The 16,344-nt window shown below is 41.0% G+C and overlaps 1 protein-coding gene and 1 pseudogene across 6 annotated transcripts in view; both read right to left on the bottom strand.

Moving 5' to 3' along the window:
- The window catches only part of LOC130867260 (MHC class I-like protein MILL2), a 40,102-nt gene extending 33,759 nt beyond the window's left edge, over nt 1-6,343 (bottom strand). For 5 of the 6 annotated variants that reach the window (XR_009056443.1, XR_009056445.1, XR_009056447.1 and 2 more), the window contains exon 1: nt 6,218-6,340. Coding sequence is in view for 2 of the 6 variants with exons in the window: in XM_057759041.1 (XP_057615024.1) it covers nt 6,218-6,288 (71 nt within the window). In the remaining 4 variants the exon portion in view is untranslated. Of the gene's footprint in view, nt 1-6,217 lie in introns of all 6 variants that reach the window. The other variant, XM_057759064.1, reaches the window with a different exon arrangement.
- Nucleotides 6,344-11,637: 5,294 nt separating this feature from the next.
- LOC130870253 (heterogeneous nuclear ribonucleoprotein K-like) lies at nt 11,638-13,504 on the bottom strand (annotated as a pseudogene).
- Between the last annotated feature and the right edge of the window lie 2,840 nt (nt 13,505-16,344).

The raw sequence follows: 16,344 nt of genomic DNA, 5'->3' as shown, positions 1-16,344 counted from the left end.
TTTATGGAGCCGTGACCTGTTACAGCAATGGAACACCCAGATTAACATTCTTGCAGTACCACAAACTCATAATTCTGGGAAAGATATAATAAGGTACTATGAACAAAGGTCACCAGCCATTCGGGCTGTATAAGAACATAAAGCAACTAACAACCCTTTAGAGGTATCAACAGCCCTACCTTTAAAATGGTTAACTTAGAAGCCAATATGGGTTAAGCAGTGGCCTCTAGCTGAAGATAAGTTGCAGGCTTTAGAACAGCTACTACAAGAGCAACTAGATGCTCACCATATTGAAGAACCAACCAGCAGTTGGAATTCTCCTGTATTTGTTGTAAAAAAGAAATCTGATAAGTGGAAAATGGTGACAAATATAAGAGCTGTCAATAAGGTAATTCAACCTATGAGCCCTCTACAATCTGGAATTCCTTTGCCTTCCCTATTACCAAAAGAATGACCTCTTAAAGTTATTGATCTGAAAGATTGTTTCTTTACTGTACATTTATAAGAAAAGGATAGAGAAAAATTTGCCTTCATAGTGCCTTTATATGTTTATTCTTAAAGTGAGAATTACAGTAATTCTCAGCCTACTAGGAGATATCAATGGACTATCCTCCCACAGGGGATGCTCAATAGCCCCACATTGTGTCAATACTTTGTAAGTCAGTCATTGAAAATAATACATAAGCAATTTCCTAAGTGTATAATTTACCATTACATGGATGACATTTTGTTATCTGATTCAAATATGGATACTTTAGAAAGAATGTTTGAAGAAGGAAAGAAAGTTTTGCCAAAATGGGGATTACAAATTGCTCCTGAAAAAATACAGAGAGGAGATTATGTCAATTACCTAGGTTATAAAATAAGTTTGCAGAAAATTAGGACACAAGAGGCACAAATTAGGAGAGACCAGTTGAGGACTCTTAATGACTTTCAAAGATTGTTAGGAGACAATTCCAGTCTATGACCGACTGTTGGGATAACAGTTGATCTAATAATTCATTTAAATAAAACCTTAGATGGTGATAAAGACTTGAATAGGCCCAGAGAATTAACAGCTAAAGCAGAAAAGTAATTGACAATTATTGAGGAGAAATTACAGGAGGCACATGTGGATAAGGTGAATCTAAATCTTAACTGTATTCTAGTCATATTGCCTTCCAGAATTTCTCCTATAGGAATTTTAATGCAGAGGGATGATATTATCTTAGAATGTATCTTTTTGCCACATAAACCAAGTAAAAAATTAAAAACTTATGTGGAAAAAGTCTCTGAATTAATTATAAAAGGTAAATTGAGGCTTCATCAATTAGCGGGTATAGACCAAGCAGAGATTATAGTGCCTTTTACTGCTGATTAAATAAAGAAGTTATGGGAAGACAATGCACCCTGGCAAAGAGCTTGTGCTAATTTTTTTTGGGACAAATTAATAGCAACTATCACAAAAGCAATAGACTTAACCTTATAAAGGGAACTTCTTGGATTCTTCCCCAAATTGTACGTGATGCTCCAATAATTGGAGCCCGTACATTTTGCACTGATACAAATAAATCAGAAAAAGCAGGTTACAAATCAGAAGAATTAAGTAAGGTGGAACAAAGCCCTTATAATTCTGTCCAGAAGGCAGAATTATATGCCATTCTCATGGTGCTAAGGGATTTTAAAAAACCTCTTAATATAGTTACCTATTCACAATATGCAGAACGAGTCATCTTGCATATTGAAACCTCTGAATTTATACTAGATGATATAGAATTAACTTCATTGTTCATCCAGGTGCAAGATATAATCAGGAACAGGCTTTTCCTATATACATAACACACAACTGATCCCATATGGGTCTGCCAGGTCCTCTAGCACAAGGTAATGCAGAAATTGATCAATTATTGATTGGAAGCGTGTTGCAGGCCTCAGAATTTTATAAAAAACATCACATCAATAGGAGAGGTTTAAAGAAAGAGTTTTCTGTTAAATGGCAGCAAGCTAAGGAGATTGTAAAGAGGTGCCCTACTTGCTCTTTCTATAACCAAACACTGCTACTTGCAGGGACTAGCCCAAAGGGTACTCAATGGAATGATATCTGGCAGATAAATGTGCTCCACTTTGCAGAATTTGGAAAATTAAAATATGTACACCATGCCATTGACACTTATTCAGGTTTTCAGTGGGCAATTGCTTTAAGCCCTTAGAGAAGGACGATTCAGTAATCACACATTTATTAGAAGTCATGACCATTATGGGTATTCCTGCACAAATAAAGACAGATAATGGTACAGCATAGGTGTTTAGGAAAATGAAACAGTTTTTTCCTTATTATAATATTAAGCATGTTATAGGTATACCACACAATCATATAGGTCAAGCAGTTATAGAAAGATAGAATCAAAATATAAAGGGTATGTTAAACAAATAGAAAGGGGTGGAAAATTCCCCCAGAAATAGATTACATAATGCTTTATTAACCTTGAATTTTCTTAACGCTAATGAGAGAGGGACAACAGCATCAGAGAGACATTGGATAATAGAAAAGTCTTCTGAAATAAATCAACTGGTTTATTTCAAGGGTGTGCTGACCTCATAAGGAAGCCAAGAGATGTGCTACATTGGGGAAGGGGTTTTGCTCTTGTTTCCACAGGAGAAGAAAAATTATGGATACCATCAAAATTAATAAAGATTTGGTTTGAAAAGGAGAAACCTCTTGAAAAGGAGAAATGACAACTCATCCACATTGATGATAACCATACAGGTGGTAAGGAGAACATATAGGGTGGGGGCAGGGTTCTGTTCTTGTCTTTGCAGAAAAACACTCATCTTAAAAAATTCAAGAGACTCTGGATGTTTGAATGATGACAGATGGAAAAATAACTACCCAACAAATATCATCAAGAAAATTGAACATGATTCGTAAGTACAGATGATAGACTATATATATTTATATATATGTATGTATGTATATATTTATGAATATATAGAGCTGGTTTTGGAGTTGGCCAACATCTATAAATCCAATAATCCTTCTTTAAATCCAAGCATGTTGTTTAAAGAAAAACCCAGAGTTTTTGTCCCATGTCAAGAGCTGTCTGGTATGGGACAGAAAAAAATAAGAATTTAAAAAATTTTACTTTTCTTCATATCTATTTTTGTTTTTATCATACCTTTCATTGAATATGTATCTATCTGTACAAATAATGTTTAAGTTTTCCACAATGAACATGAATTTTCCTGCAGTAATCTTTGAAGTTTCCAGGAAGAAGATGGAGCCCCACAACAACTCCACCTGGTTGATATGACGTCATGATGCTGATAGCACTACTACAAGACCTCTTTTGGGTGCTCAAGATGGTTCCAACTTGGTTAGCTGAAATGGTGCACATTTTTGCAACATTCTGGCCAGACCTCCACCAAATACTCAGAGACTATTTGCAATTATACCAGACATGAATCTTGGAACTTAACCATCATTTTACTCAGGATCCCATAGAAAGAACATCGCCCCCATGACAGCTGGAAGTAATTCTAGAAGACAACGTCCCCCTCTCCCAACAAAGTTTGTCCTCAGGGTTAGGGACATCATTTAGGGGTTGATTATAATTGGTATAGGGTTAGGGGTTAGGGCGGAATTTTATAGGCTCAGGGATTTCTTAAAAATAAAAGGGAAAATTGGACTGGATAACATATTAGTGTGAACTTACTCACACTATTAATAATAGTGAGTAATAGAATGAATACGTATGAGTTATTATTTATAGGCAATTACATTGGTATAGATTCTTGTATATTGATACAAAGTTAAATTATATTGAATATTGTATGCATGCATGCTTCTACCTCTGCTTAAAACATCTTTTATATATTGATACATATTTATTATATTGCAATGTACATTTCTACCTCTGATCAAGATACTTATACATTATTTACATTTGGAGGTCATTGTCCTCATTTATTGCACAGTTGCTTATTGTCTTAGTCTTTAAGTTATATAGGTATTAAGAATTATAGATCAACAGTCATCTATATTTGTCATACTTATAGTTAGACTAATCAGGTTCTTTACATACATAGAAATATATTCTGTATAAATAGATAATCTTCAACCACTTCAAAGAGCTATGGAAAATGGCATTTAAATAACTTAGGGTTCTGTTGAAGTGAGACACAATTGCTCCTGGCAGCACCGATCTATTCCTGAGAGAATGTTGAACACTGAAGACACTCCACTTGGAGCTTGTTTTCTTCTTGGCAAAATTGGCCTTTGTGAAAAGAAATGCCAATGTCTCAACCACTGACAAAATACATAGTATCCGAAAATGGATAAGCAGGACTGTCAACTCTTGCCAAGACAAAGTAAAACTGTTTTGAAAAATTTCCTGCCTTTGAAAATGGTCTGTCAGTTATTCGAGGCCTTAGCCAAAGGTTGCTTCAAGGTTGCACAGACTTTGGGTGACTGTCCAGATAGCCAGCTGTCTCTGTCATTTGTTGCACATTTTGGAAGTTGCTTGATTGCACTTTTTGCTTACTCAAGTAATATTATTTCTCTTCTCAGATCTTCGATGGGGTTGAAGACTAGGTAATTGTAGTTACTTTCCTCTCATGACTTGGCCAAGTTATTTATTATACAAGACTTAAACTAGTTAGAATAGGATATTTGCTCTTATTGTATATAATTTTGTATTAGGCTTAAAACTCTCTTATTTAAACAAAAGTGGGAGGTGCTGCAGGAAATCTTACAGCTTGTGGTTACTCGCCTACTGGGGCGTGGCCTCTTATACTATGAATGCGCATGTAGAGCCTGCATCTGCCCCTTTTTTCTTTCTTCCCTGGCTGCTCTTTCGGATTGCTGGATTCAATCTCTGTTCTCCGTTCAAGCAGAGAATTCTGATTTGTGAGTTTACCCCTAAATAAATAACCATCTATTTCTCAATTCTAAGCTAGTGTGGCATTATTTTAAGTGTCCGTTCCACAGGGCACTGTCAAAAATGAGTAACTAGGTGATACAGAGATGGCTCAGTGGGTAAAAGGGCTTGCTCTGCAACACTAGGAGCTGAATGCCATTCTCCAGCACCCACATAAAAAGCAGAACCTGTCTGACTGTACACACCTGTAACTCCAGTTTGGAAGAGCAGAGGCAGGCAGTCCTGAAAACTCACGGGCCAGATTGCTGAAACCATGAGTCTCAGGATCAGTGAGAGATCCTGTCTCAGGACGATAGAGGAAGATCCCTGCTGTTCTGTCCTGTGCAGTATCCTGAACACTTATGTGCTAACACACACACACACACACACACACACACACACACACACACAGAGTAATTATTTCTCATTAAGAAAATTAATTCTTCTAGCCAGGCATAGTGGCGCACACCTTTAATGCCAGCATTGGGAGGTAGAGGCCGGCAAATCTCTATGCGTTCAAGGTCAGCCTGGTCTACATAGTAAGTTCCAGGATGGCCTTAGATACATTCTGTGACGGAGACAACTGAGACTGTCTCAAACAACAGAGAACACCACCACCACCATCACCACCAACAACAACAACAATTCTTCCAAACGTTAAAAGAACAATCTTCTATAGCTAGCCAGGGAACTGGGGAATGGAGGGGAGGTTCTCAGCTGGGTGACTTGCACTTGCCTTTTGACTCTACCTCCGCCTCCTCCCGGCCAACTTCTGGCAGACCTTCCCTTCTGCACACCCTCCCCCACACCACCTTCCAGTTGCCATGTTTCGTCACAAGCCCCTCCTGCTATTAACTGCCCACCCCCAAGGATTTAGTGTGTGTGTGTCTTGAGGGCAGGGGATACTAAAATCCCTCCCCCATGTCTGGTTACTGTGCCAGACATTCCCTGCACCCTTCCCCGGCCGCAGACACTCCACTTCCTCCCCAGAAGGCCACCCACCAAGCTTGAGGCTAACGAGAGCAATGGAGGCTTTCTTCCTTCAGTGTAGTACTCAGTGCACCCTATACTCATGTGTCCTCCAGCTGACAGAGACGCCTCTCCAGTCTGTGACCACACTGCTTAGGTCATGTTTCACAAAAAAAGGACTCAGTGATCTTCAATTAGTAAAGCCTCCCTTCCGCCGGTACCAGCAGTTTCATTTTCCTTCCCACTTTTCCCGTCTTTCTTCTCTAGTTCTTCCCAAGTGTCAAGCTCTCAGACGCACTCCAAATCCTCACCACACCCTTACAGGGACAGTCTCCACCCTGCCCAAAGCTCACCCCGGTGGCAGGATCGCCCTGGATCTCTCAGTAGCAGCAGTAAGACACACAGGAAGACTGTGAATCTGCATTTGCTGGGATTTCCCGGACTGGTTTCCATTGTTTTTCTCCTTTCTGTGTCATCCATTTAACTCCACCCATTAGCTACACCCGTCAGCCCCGCCCACCAGCTTGCTACAGTGCAGCCCAAGTTTTGGGTTGTTTTGTCTTCCCACCACGTACTCTCTGCATGTCCAAGAGACACCGATATCCCTACAAATGCGCCATAATATTGTCAAATGATCCATCAACATAAGTAGTTTGAGCATAATGCTGAACACACGTTGAAGGATGTTAAAAGGATTGAATCCTTGTACTAGGGCAGAAGGGGAAGTAAGTGCAAGATGAGGAGAGCCCAGTTACTGAACTAATTGCCCGAGTGTTAATAAAGCTAAACTAACATTCTCGTGATGCCGTATTCCCTGTAAGTAATTTTAGTTAATCCCACTTCCATTCAGATTCATTATAGTTTAAAGGAGCAACACAGACATATATAAAGCCAGCAGGACACTGTAGAGTTAACCGGTGTTGTGCTGCTTGTATGCATCCCTAGCTGCAATACCACAGCTTCTAAAGCATTTCATGAAACTTGCAGGTTTGTGTCTATATATCCTTGTGTTGCCGAAGACACAGAGTATTTATTATAAGCACTCTGTTTAACAAAATGGGCGGTTTGTACTTGTTGGGTCGGGAACTTCCAGGTAGCACTCCCAGTACACAAGCAGTGAGTCCAATATGAAAGGATAACCAGGTCATAATTGCTCTTCTCCAAAAGTCCCACAGGCACTCGCACTGTTCAGGGCTGTGGCTAACAGTCCAAGATTTGGCTGAATATTCCCCTCTGGAGACGCTGTAACACAGCAGTTCTCAACATGTGGCGCAGGACCCTTTCGGGGTCAAACGACACTTTCACAGGGGTCACCTAAGACTGTCGGAAATATCAGATATTTACAGGGGCGAACTTTCAGTTAAGAAGTAGTGAAAATGACTTTATGTTGGGGGTCACCACGACATGAGGAACTGCCTTAAAGCATTAGGAAGGTGGAGGACCACTGCTATCACAGTCCTAAGAAGTTATCTTCATCCAGACCAGGTAGGCGCCTCCAGGACAAGTCCATCGGCACCTCAGGCTGTCCACTCAGAGTTCTCTAGAGCCCTGGAGCACACTATTCAAGGGGAGATTCCGTTCTGAAATGCTGGCAGCAGATTCTCACTGCACACTGGAAAATGTCCATTCACTGGGGTAACTTGGGAGTGATTAGACACTGAAAAGCGCAAGTGATGAATGAACTGACGATTTCTGAGAAACTGTACAGTGGATACCTCCCAGACTCCAAAGTCATAGTCCCTATGGGTCATACAGATCAGAGGACGCATCGGTACTGATTCACCAACGACAAAAACAAAAGGCGGATGATGTTCCAGTATAGTTACAGAGGGCAGTGCAGGGACCACAAGAGAAGCATCCAAAACATAGTTACCTCAGTCTGAAAAAGCCAGATACTTTAAAATACACCTTGAACTGAATAAAAACATTATTCAGTTTTTTTGTAATGGTTAATCTTAGACACTTCATGTCATATATATTATTTTTTAAAAATTTTAAAAATTTTTTTCACAATTTTTATGTACTTTAAGTAACTTACTCAGATCTTTATAACTTATAAAAAACTTAAAAAGTTTTTAGTTATCCATTTTGTAAACATATTTTAATCTTTACATATAAGTCCTTATTAATAATAATTTTACTATATCTTTTATATATGCTTTTTATTTATTAAAATATTATCTCATATTTATATTTTATTATTTAATACCATATCTTTTTGTAGTTATATAGGTAGATTTCACTTTTTTAATTTTAAGGTAGGAAAACAGTAGTTATTAATTTAGAAGATAGGGCAGAAGCCCTGTATTGGACCTTAAAAAAATCCCATTTGGTTATTAGCTTGTAATTAAAGAGAGAGTAAAGGTAAAAATGTCTTTAAAAACCTTTAAATGTTTGTGTATATTTATGTATATATATCTATAAATAATATTTAAAGGCACAGACATAAGTTATTCTTACCCAAAGCAACGGCCCTATGGAAATCATGTACCTGAACGGAGTAGGAGCCATCACCTCCTGAGACTTTAAGACCCAGCAGAGCGACCTCAGCAACTCTTCAGTGGCAGCAGCTGTAATTGTCCCGTGATTTCCTGTTGAAATCTGCCAATCTCAAAACGTTAGCTCTCTTTGTTCTATGTTACTGTTCTGTTATCAGGTAAAAACTGTATGGAAACTGAGAAAAAAAAAGTTAAAATAATAACAAACATATTCTTAGCTCTGGGAAGTTGAACCCGTGGGTAGTCGAGAGAGAGCCGTTTAGAAAATTAAGACTAGATGGCAGGAAAAAGTGAATTTTCCAAGTCTCTCTAAGGAATGTCACCAGCTCGATTTTAACTTTAACTCTGTGTATCTTGGTCTCTTTTGTTCTCCTTTTCCCTGTTACAGAGCCAGGGAGCCTGTCTGGTCCAGGAAAAGGGTTAAGTAAGCACAGATCGAGAAAAAAACATGTTTGAACCTGATGTGGGAGCCAAACTCACACTTGGGAGTCACAGTTTCAGCAGGAACCTAATCAGATAAGGCGGTCCAGAAACAGCAGCGCCTCTGTTTTCACTAACTGGCCCATTAGCCCAGTTAGCATCTAAACTGAACACAGCGCCTTAGAGGGCTCCCCCATCCTGTACTAAGCTGGCAAAACCTGCTGTGTGGAGACTGAAATTGTCTGGGGTAGAGCAGGGCTGCAGAGCAGGGCGGGACGCTGTGCCCGGAGCCTGTTGCCGCCATGTTTCACTGCGCCCCTCTTTCTCCTCCGCTGTCAAATCTCCTGCTGCAGTACTGGAAAACCTGGGAAAAAACGAGCAGTCCTTCTCTCTCCCCAAATACTTTAGCTGGGGTCTCAGGTCCCTCCGGCTTTCACAAATGAAGTAGAGAAAGCTTTAAGAGGGGGCTTCATAATCCTTTGTTGATGAAGAAGGAGGGACTCGGCTCAGGAGCCATTTCAGGGGATTTTAAAACTGTATCATTAAAACCAGAGAAGCTTCCTCCTCCATCCTCTGGGTGCCGACCATCGGAAATTTCCTAGGAACTCCTAACCACAATTTATTTTTGTTGCTGCTTCAGAACTGTAATTTTGCTACTGGAACGGGGCACGGAGAATGAAGAGCACAAAGCGAAGTAATTCAATTATTATTCAATTACACCGCTTCCTCGTTCTCAGAACTTTTATCGGTTTTTTTTTTTTTTTTTTTTTTTTTTTTTTTTTTTTTTTTTTTTTAGTCTTGGTGTCTGTTTTGGAGTAGAACTACCAGATTTACAGATTCACAGGGGGTGTTGATCTACAACTAATCTCTTTCATGCGCTGTGGGTCTGAGCAGTTTCCTTTCATGTTCCACAGTGCAAACTTAGCAATATAAAACTGTTTTTGTTTTTAATTTACTTATTTTTTTTTAAATTTAAAATTATTGTATTTCCTTACAGGAGGAACATTTCAATAAACTTTACATGTATCAATCAACCCCTTTCCAAATCGGGCACACAACAAAACTAGCATTGTGAAGTTTTATTAAGATGTGGATTCTGAGCTATCAATACAGATGCCAAGTTACCACACAAACATCCACAGGAATTTTTCCTATTAAATTGTTTTTTAGAATCGTTCACAAACATTTCCTGCATAATTCAACACACAGCAGAGAAATGGTATATCTTTTTTCTTTCCTTGTGCATACGATGGGAAACACAAGTATATATATATATATATTATATGTAATTTTCAACTAACAAGACAGTTTAAATCTATAAGTGACAAACTGTCTAACGAAAATAACCAGGATTTACTCGGCATTAGCCACTTCCATGGTCAAGTGTTATTCTGATCAATAAAGCTCACTGCCCGTCACCTTCTGGCATATACTTTAGTATGTATATTTAACATAATGGTCAGCTCACTGCCCGTCAGCTCACTGCCCGTCACCTTCTGGCACATACTTTAATATGTATATTTAACGTAATGGTCAGCTCACTGCCCGTCAGCTCACTGCCCATCACCTTCTGGCACATACTTTAATATGTATATTTAACATAATGGTCAGCTCTTGCCAGTGCTCCCACCTAGTGCTCCACAGGTAACACAGAACATTGTTGAAAGCGCAAACATTTGCACAAACAAAACCCCAACCTTATTAGAAGCACAGACATGAAATGAAATTTAGCAGGCCACTTCTTTCCAGCCTTTAGAAAACCACCCAGACTGAATTTGCCAATGAATTTTACCTGTACCCAAAAGGTACACTTATATCCAACAGAGGAGCTGAAAATCAGACTCAGTGTTTAGTTTAGGGATGTGCTGGAAAATTCAACCACCATTTGAAAATTATTTTAGGAAACAGACCATCAAAAACAGATTCACTGAATTTATTTAATTTATTTTTGATATAAAAGTATTCTATTTTATTGCTTTGAACATTAAACATTATTAATCCAATAGAAGAACGTTAAAGATATTGCTGTCACCTTTAAATATGAAATAATATTAGGAACTTCACTGAATTTATTTTAAGTCATAAAATGTTTCTTATGAAAGAATCATTACATTCTGCTCAGCAGTCTGAACATACCAGAGACACGTGGCTATTACTTCCTGAAAAGTTTTTACGTCCTGATAAGCCTCTCCACCGATGCAATAATCCAAATCAGACCAAATCAAACCGAAATAGAAAAAGCCCAGGTTTAATGGATGCCAGCGCTCCCCTTCCAGGGCCCCCAGGGATGGAGACAGGAAGGAAGACCGGAAAACCATGCATTCATTCTCTGGGGGGCAGTTTAAACAGCCTGTGGGAGTGTTTTTGACTCTTTCTGGGGAGGGGTCACCATTTGGTGGGCTTTCTCGGAGGTGGAGTCTGGATTGAGGCAACTTCCAGAGGAGGAGGCCTGGAATGGAACTTTCCACCCAAATATTCCAGACTCCCAGACAAATGTATGCCAGGGGCTGGGTGAAGCGTTCAACCAAACACTTCTCTCGCTGCCCCCTCCCCCACCCCATGTTATAAAGCATGATCATAAAACAAGGTGTTCACAATAATTACATGGGGGATTTTTTTTTTAAAATCACCAACAATGAGCAAAAAATAAAATTCACTCACTCTGCTGATGTCTCAAAATGTCAGCGTTAGTTTTTGCATGCCCCCAACTCTGTTTGTAAGGAAACATTACATCTGGTGAACAGCAACAATTTCAGTACATCTCAGATGCAGAGCATTTATGAAGCAGGGGAACAGAAGAGTATTAAAAACAAAACAAGCAGACGGTTCAGGACTCCTTCAGTTCTTCACTAGTCTTAGAAAAACTTTCCAGAATACTGCTTCACACTGCTCCACAGCAAACACTGCGTGTTCTGTATCTGGTCCTGTGTTCTTGTAACCGTAACGATCTGATCTTCAGATTCTTTTAGAGGCTCATCAGTTTTGATCAATGCTCTGACTCATGACAGATTTGTTTAATCCGACAACCACCTTTGCCAATAATAGGTCCAGCCAAATCTTTGGGACTAGTTACTTGTGTAGAAATAATAGGTCTGCCAAGATCACCGATGAGCCTAGGAATCATGATATCCAGAACCACCTTGTGGTTCACAAGCCATTTGCCGTTCTGATGGACTTCATGTGTCAATTGCACAGTCCCAAGTTTCATCAGCACTGCACCCAACCTTGCCATCATATCAGTTTCCCGGCCTTTCTCTTCTGTTGTAAGCCATTAGATCTCCCATTCTGAATGACTGTGGTGGAGGAGGAGGAAGATTCTGAGCTCTGCTGCCACTGAAGCCACCAGGACTAGGAGGAGGTGAAGGAGATCCTCGATGAGAGCTCATACCATCATAATCTCTTTTAGAAGGAGGCATGGGACACTCACCCGACCAGGAGGTGTTCTGCCAATATCCCCCTTCCTCACAGGGGAAATCTCACAGGACATCCAGGGCCGTCATCAAACCTCATTATAAAACCACCATAAGCATAAAACGTTGGGACCATAAGGTTGTGCATATCCTTTGTTGGGACACTCATATATAAGGTCAAGGTTGATCTTGAAGCACTCTCCAGCCCTATCAGGTGTTCCTCCAATAAGAGCAACCGTGTCCATGGAATGAGGACAGCATTCCCTGAAAAGCTCGGTTGTTGTCTGAGTGTTTTCTCAAAGTGCTTTGGTTTTAGCACCTTCAACACCAATAATTTCTCCTGCCAGACTTTGATGAATCAACAATCTCAACTCCCAGTCAAAAGTCACTCCCTTTATAGTGTTCCTAATGTAAGCACTCCTATAGTTTTTCTTTCTTCAGATCACTGGTGAGTTGGTCTATGAGGGTGGAGGGAGTAGAAGCAAGGAACAGGGCTCGGATGGCTGTGCGTGCAATAGAGACAGCTCTTTGGGAGACAACTTTGGTGAATCAGCCTAGCTTTATTCTAGAATATAGGAAATCTACAGGATTGGGGAACCTGGGACAAACCCTAATTTGTATTAGGTGGCATAGTCCTATCACAAGGCTTCATAGTGGCAGCAGAGTCCTATAGCAAAGCTCCTAGTACAAGTCTTAATTACCATAGGTGCAGCAGGGAACACTTCTAGCAGGGAAACTGCTAAAGATAAATCAGGCATCCAGGCTTTGAGACAGATTTCAGAGAAAGCCAGTCCTCTGGGCCCAGATAAGGGCAGGCCAAGAGCAGGAAGTCTCCTGGCAGGTAGGGAGTCCCCATGTCTCTGAGCTTTAGAATAAGCTGCCAGGCCATGATCTACTGTGACCTCTGACCAGCAAGGTCTTCTAACACATTCGGCAGCATCAGAATCAAGTGGAAGCTGGACGGTTGCTATGGGTGATGGCAACTGCAGGTCTTCTTCCAAGGCAGGGATGATTGTCTTCAGAATTTCTCTGATTGCCTTTACTATCAGCACTGAGACTCAGCGTGTGCCAAGGGATACTGTTGTCTGGGACTGAAACAGTGGCATTGGACTCTGTTTAGTGAGCTTGCTTCCTTTTCCACCCACTGCCCCATCGTTCTTGCTCGAAGCAAAATGTGTGGTTCAACCATCTCATCTGCTTTTCTAGATCTTTCAAAGGCTTATTTTCCTTCCATATTTTCTGTAGGACGCTTAGCAAGTTCACCACTGGCTTGAGTGTTGGGGAAGGTTTCTTGTGGCTGTTCGATCTCCATTTTATTGAATGAACACACAAATAGTCCACAATTGAGCAGGAGATGAGCAGAGTGATAATGTCTATGCAGCGGGAAACAGGACAATCAGATTTATTTATTTTATGTGCATTGGTGTTCTGCCTGCTTGCATGTCTCTGTGAGGGTGTCAGATCCACTGGCATTGGAGTTACAACCATGAGCTGCTTTGTGGGTGCTGGGAATTGAACCGGGTCCTCCGGAAGAGCATCCAGATGTGTTCTTAACTGCTGAGCCATCTCTCAACCCCTGGCTTTAAACTTTCATCTACATGTTCCCATGTCTTTAAATGTCCAGACCTGTCTTTAGAGAACCATGGGCAGGTATTTAGAGTGAAAGTGAGAACTCCTCCAAGCGTTTTAGCAAAATATTGCAGGAACTAGAGCAGAAACAAATGAAGCAACTAAAGTAGTGGTTCTCAACCTGAGGATCGCGACTCTCTTGGGGTCCAATAATCTTTCCTTCCTTCCTTCCTTCCTTCCTTCCTTCCTTCCTTCCTTCCTTCCTTCCTTCCTTCCTTCCTTCCTTCCTTCCTTCCTAGTATTAAATGCCTTTATTACTTATTATTTTTTTTTAAAAAAGAAAACAAACTATCTGTTTTTTAAATTATACATACCCAAACCAAATCCCTACTCCTTCCCCTTTTCCTGTTCCCTCTATTTACTCCCCCACCCACATCCACTCCTCAGAGAGGGTGAGGGACATTGCTTTGGGGAAGGTCCAAGGACCTTCCTACTATATCTAGGCTGAGAAAGGTATCCATCTAAAGAGACTGTGTTCCCAAAAGGCCAGTACAAATAGAAGAGATAAATCCTGGTGCTATTGCCAGTGGCCCTGCAGTCTGCTCCAGACATGCTACCGTCAGCAACATTCAGAGAGTCTAGTTTCGTCTTATGCTTGTTCCTTCCCTGTAACATGAGGGGCCCTGCTTGTTGGGGTTTCTGTCCTGCCCAGTACCCAACAGCCAGCAAGCCCCAAAGAAAATCACACAGAGATCTACATAAGCTATAAAACTGATTGGCCCATTAGCTCAGGCTTCTTGTTAACTCTTGTAGCTTATATTAACCCATTCTTATCTACATTAGCCATGTGGCTCAATACCTTTCAGCTAGGCAAATTACATCTTATTTCTTCTGTAGTCTGGGCAGGACTGGGAAGAATGGGCTTCCTCCTTCCTAGAATTCTCCTGTTCTCATTCCACGCCTCTATTTCCTGTCTGGTTGACCTGCCTATACTTCCTGCCTGACCAGTCAGCGTTTATTCAAAATATGATTGACAGAATACAGACAATTCTCCCGCACCACTTCCCTGTCTGACTGGAGTTGGTGAGCTCCCATTAGATCAGGTAAACTGTTTCAGTGGGTGAACCCATCATGATCTTGACCTCTTTGTGCATATTCTCACTCCTCCCACTCTTCAACCGAACTTTGGGAGCTCAGCCCAATGCTCCACTGAGGGTCTCTGTCTCTGTTTCCATCAGTTACTGGATGAAGGTTCTATGGATATTTAAGATTCTCATTGATCTGACTATAGGACAAAGTTAGTTCGGGCACTTTCTCCTCTGTTGCTTAGGGTCTTAGCTGTGGTCATCCTTATGGAATCCTGGGAATTTCTGTGGTGCCAGGTTTCTTGCCTGCCCCATAATAGCTCCCTCAATCAAAATTTTCTCTATGACTGTCTATATCCATTTTCTTGTCTTTCTTCTGTACCTAAGCACCTTTTAAACATACTGTACCATTTTAATTTTTTTTTTTGTGTGTGTGTTGGACATGGCTTTCTGTGTGTTTGCAAAGTTCTCTGACTCCATGAGCCTAGCCTTGAAGGGCCGGTCTGTCCATCCCACAGTTATCTTTAGCACATGGCCCTGGCAGCTGGCTCAAGCCCATAGGTAATGGCTGGGAGCCTTACCTCTGTAAGCAGTGAGCATTGGCCTGCATGAGAGATTGTGGGATTAGGAAGCCATATCCAGCTCCCAACTTAGCTTTCTCAGGCCCTGTATTTGGATATTTGGGTGCAAAATGTAACAAACTTTCTCAAATGTAATCAGAGTGCAACTCTGAGTCCTGCATGGCACCCGCTGTGGCCTCAGACTGGCTTTGTCAAGTCCACTCCTGGATGAGGACTCAGGACCAAAGCCCCTCTGTCCTTTCGTCAGGACCTCGAGGAAGTCTTGGGTCCTCTGGTTCCTCACAGGTTGGGTGGGAGGTCAGGTCTGTCTCCCATCATGGAGGTGAAGGGACTTATGGCAAGTGAGGGGACAGTGAAAGGGCAACATAAGGAGAGATGTGCACAGGAGAAGGTTCTAGGTAGATGTGTGCAGGAAGGCAGGTAGACGCTAAAGGGGCAGCCTAATTATGAAGGCCTCCTGTGGTCCATGTTCACTAGTGCAGTGGTTCTCAACTTGTGAGTTATGACCCCTTTGGGGGTTCACACAATCCTTTCACACAGATTGCATATGGGATATCCTGCATGCTAGATATTTACGTTACAGTTCAAAACAGTAGCAAAATTACAGATGTGAAGTAGTAGCAAAAATAATTTTATGGTTGAGTGCGGGGTCACCACAACATGAGGAACTGTATTAAAGGGTCGCAGTGTTAAGAAGGCTGACAACCACTGTGCTAGGGTTTAGATTAGATTGTTTAGATATTTGGAAGATGAAACCAATTGATCCCAGAAACCCGTGAAGCCCAGTTTAGTTTTTTTCAGTGGCAGATATTTGAGGTTTTACTTGATTGTCTCCGACAATATCTCACCCTAGAGTCTGTCATCCCCTGCTTCAGCCATTCAAGTGCATTTGCCACCACATCCACCCACAGGTCAGT

The sequence above is a fragment of the Chionomys nivalis genome, chromosome 2 (assembly GCF_950005125.1).
Source record: "Chionomys nivalis chromosome 2, mChiNiv1.1, whole genome shotgun sequence".
Lineage (NCBI taxonomy): Eukaryota > Metazoa > Chordata > Mammalia > Rodentia > Cricetidae > Chionomys > Chionomys nivalis.
This window is presented reverse-complemented; position numbering and strand designations above follow the sequence as displayed.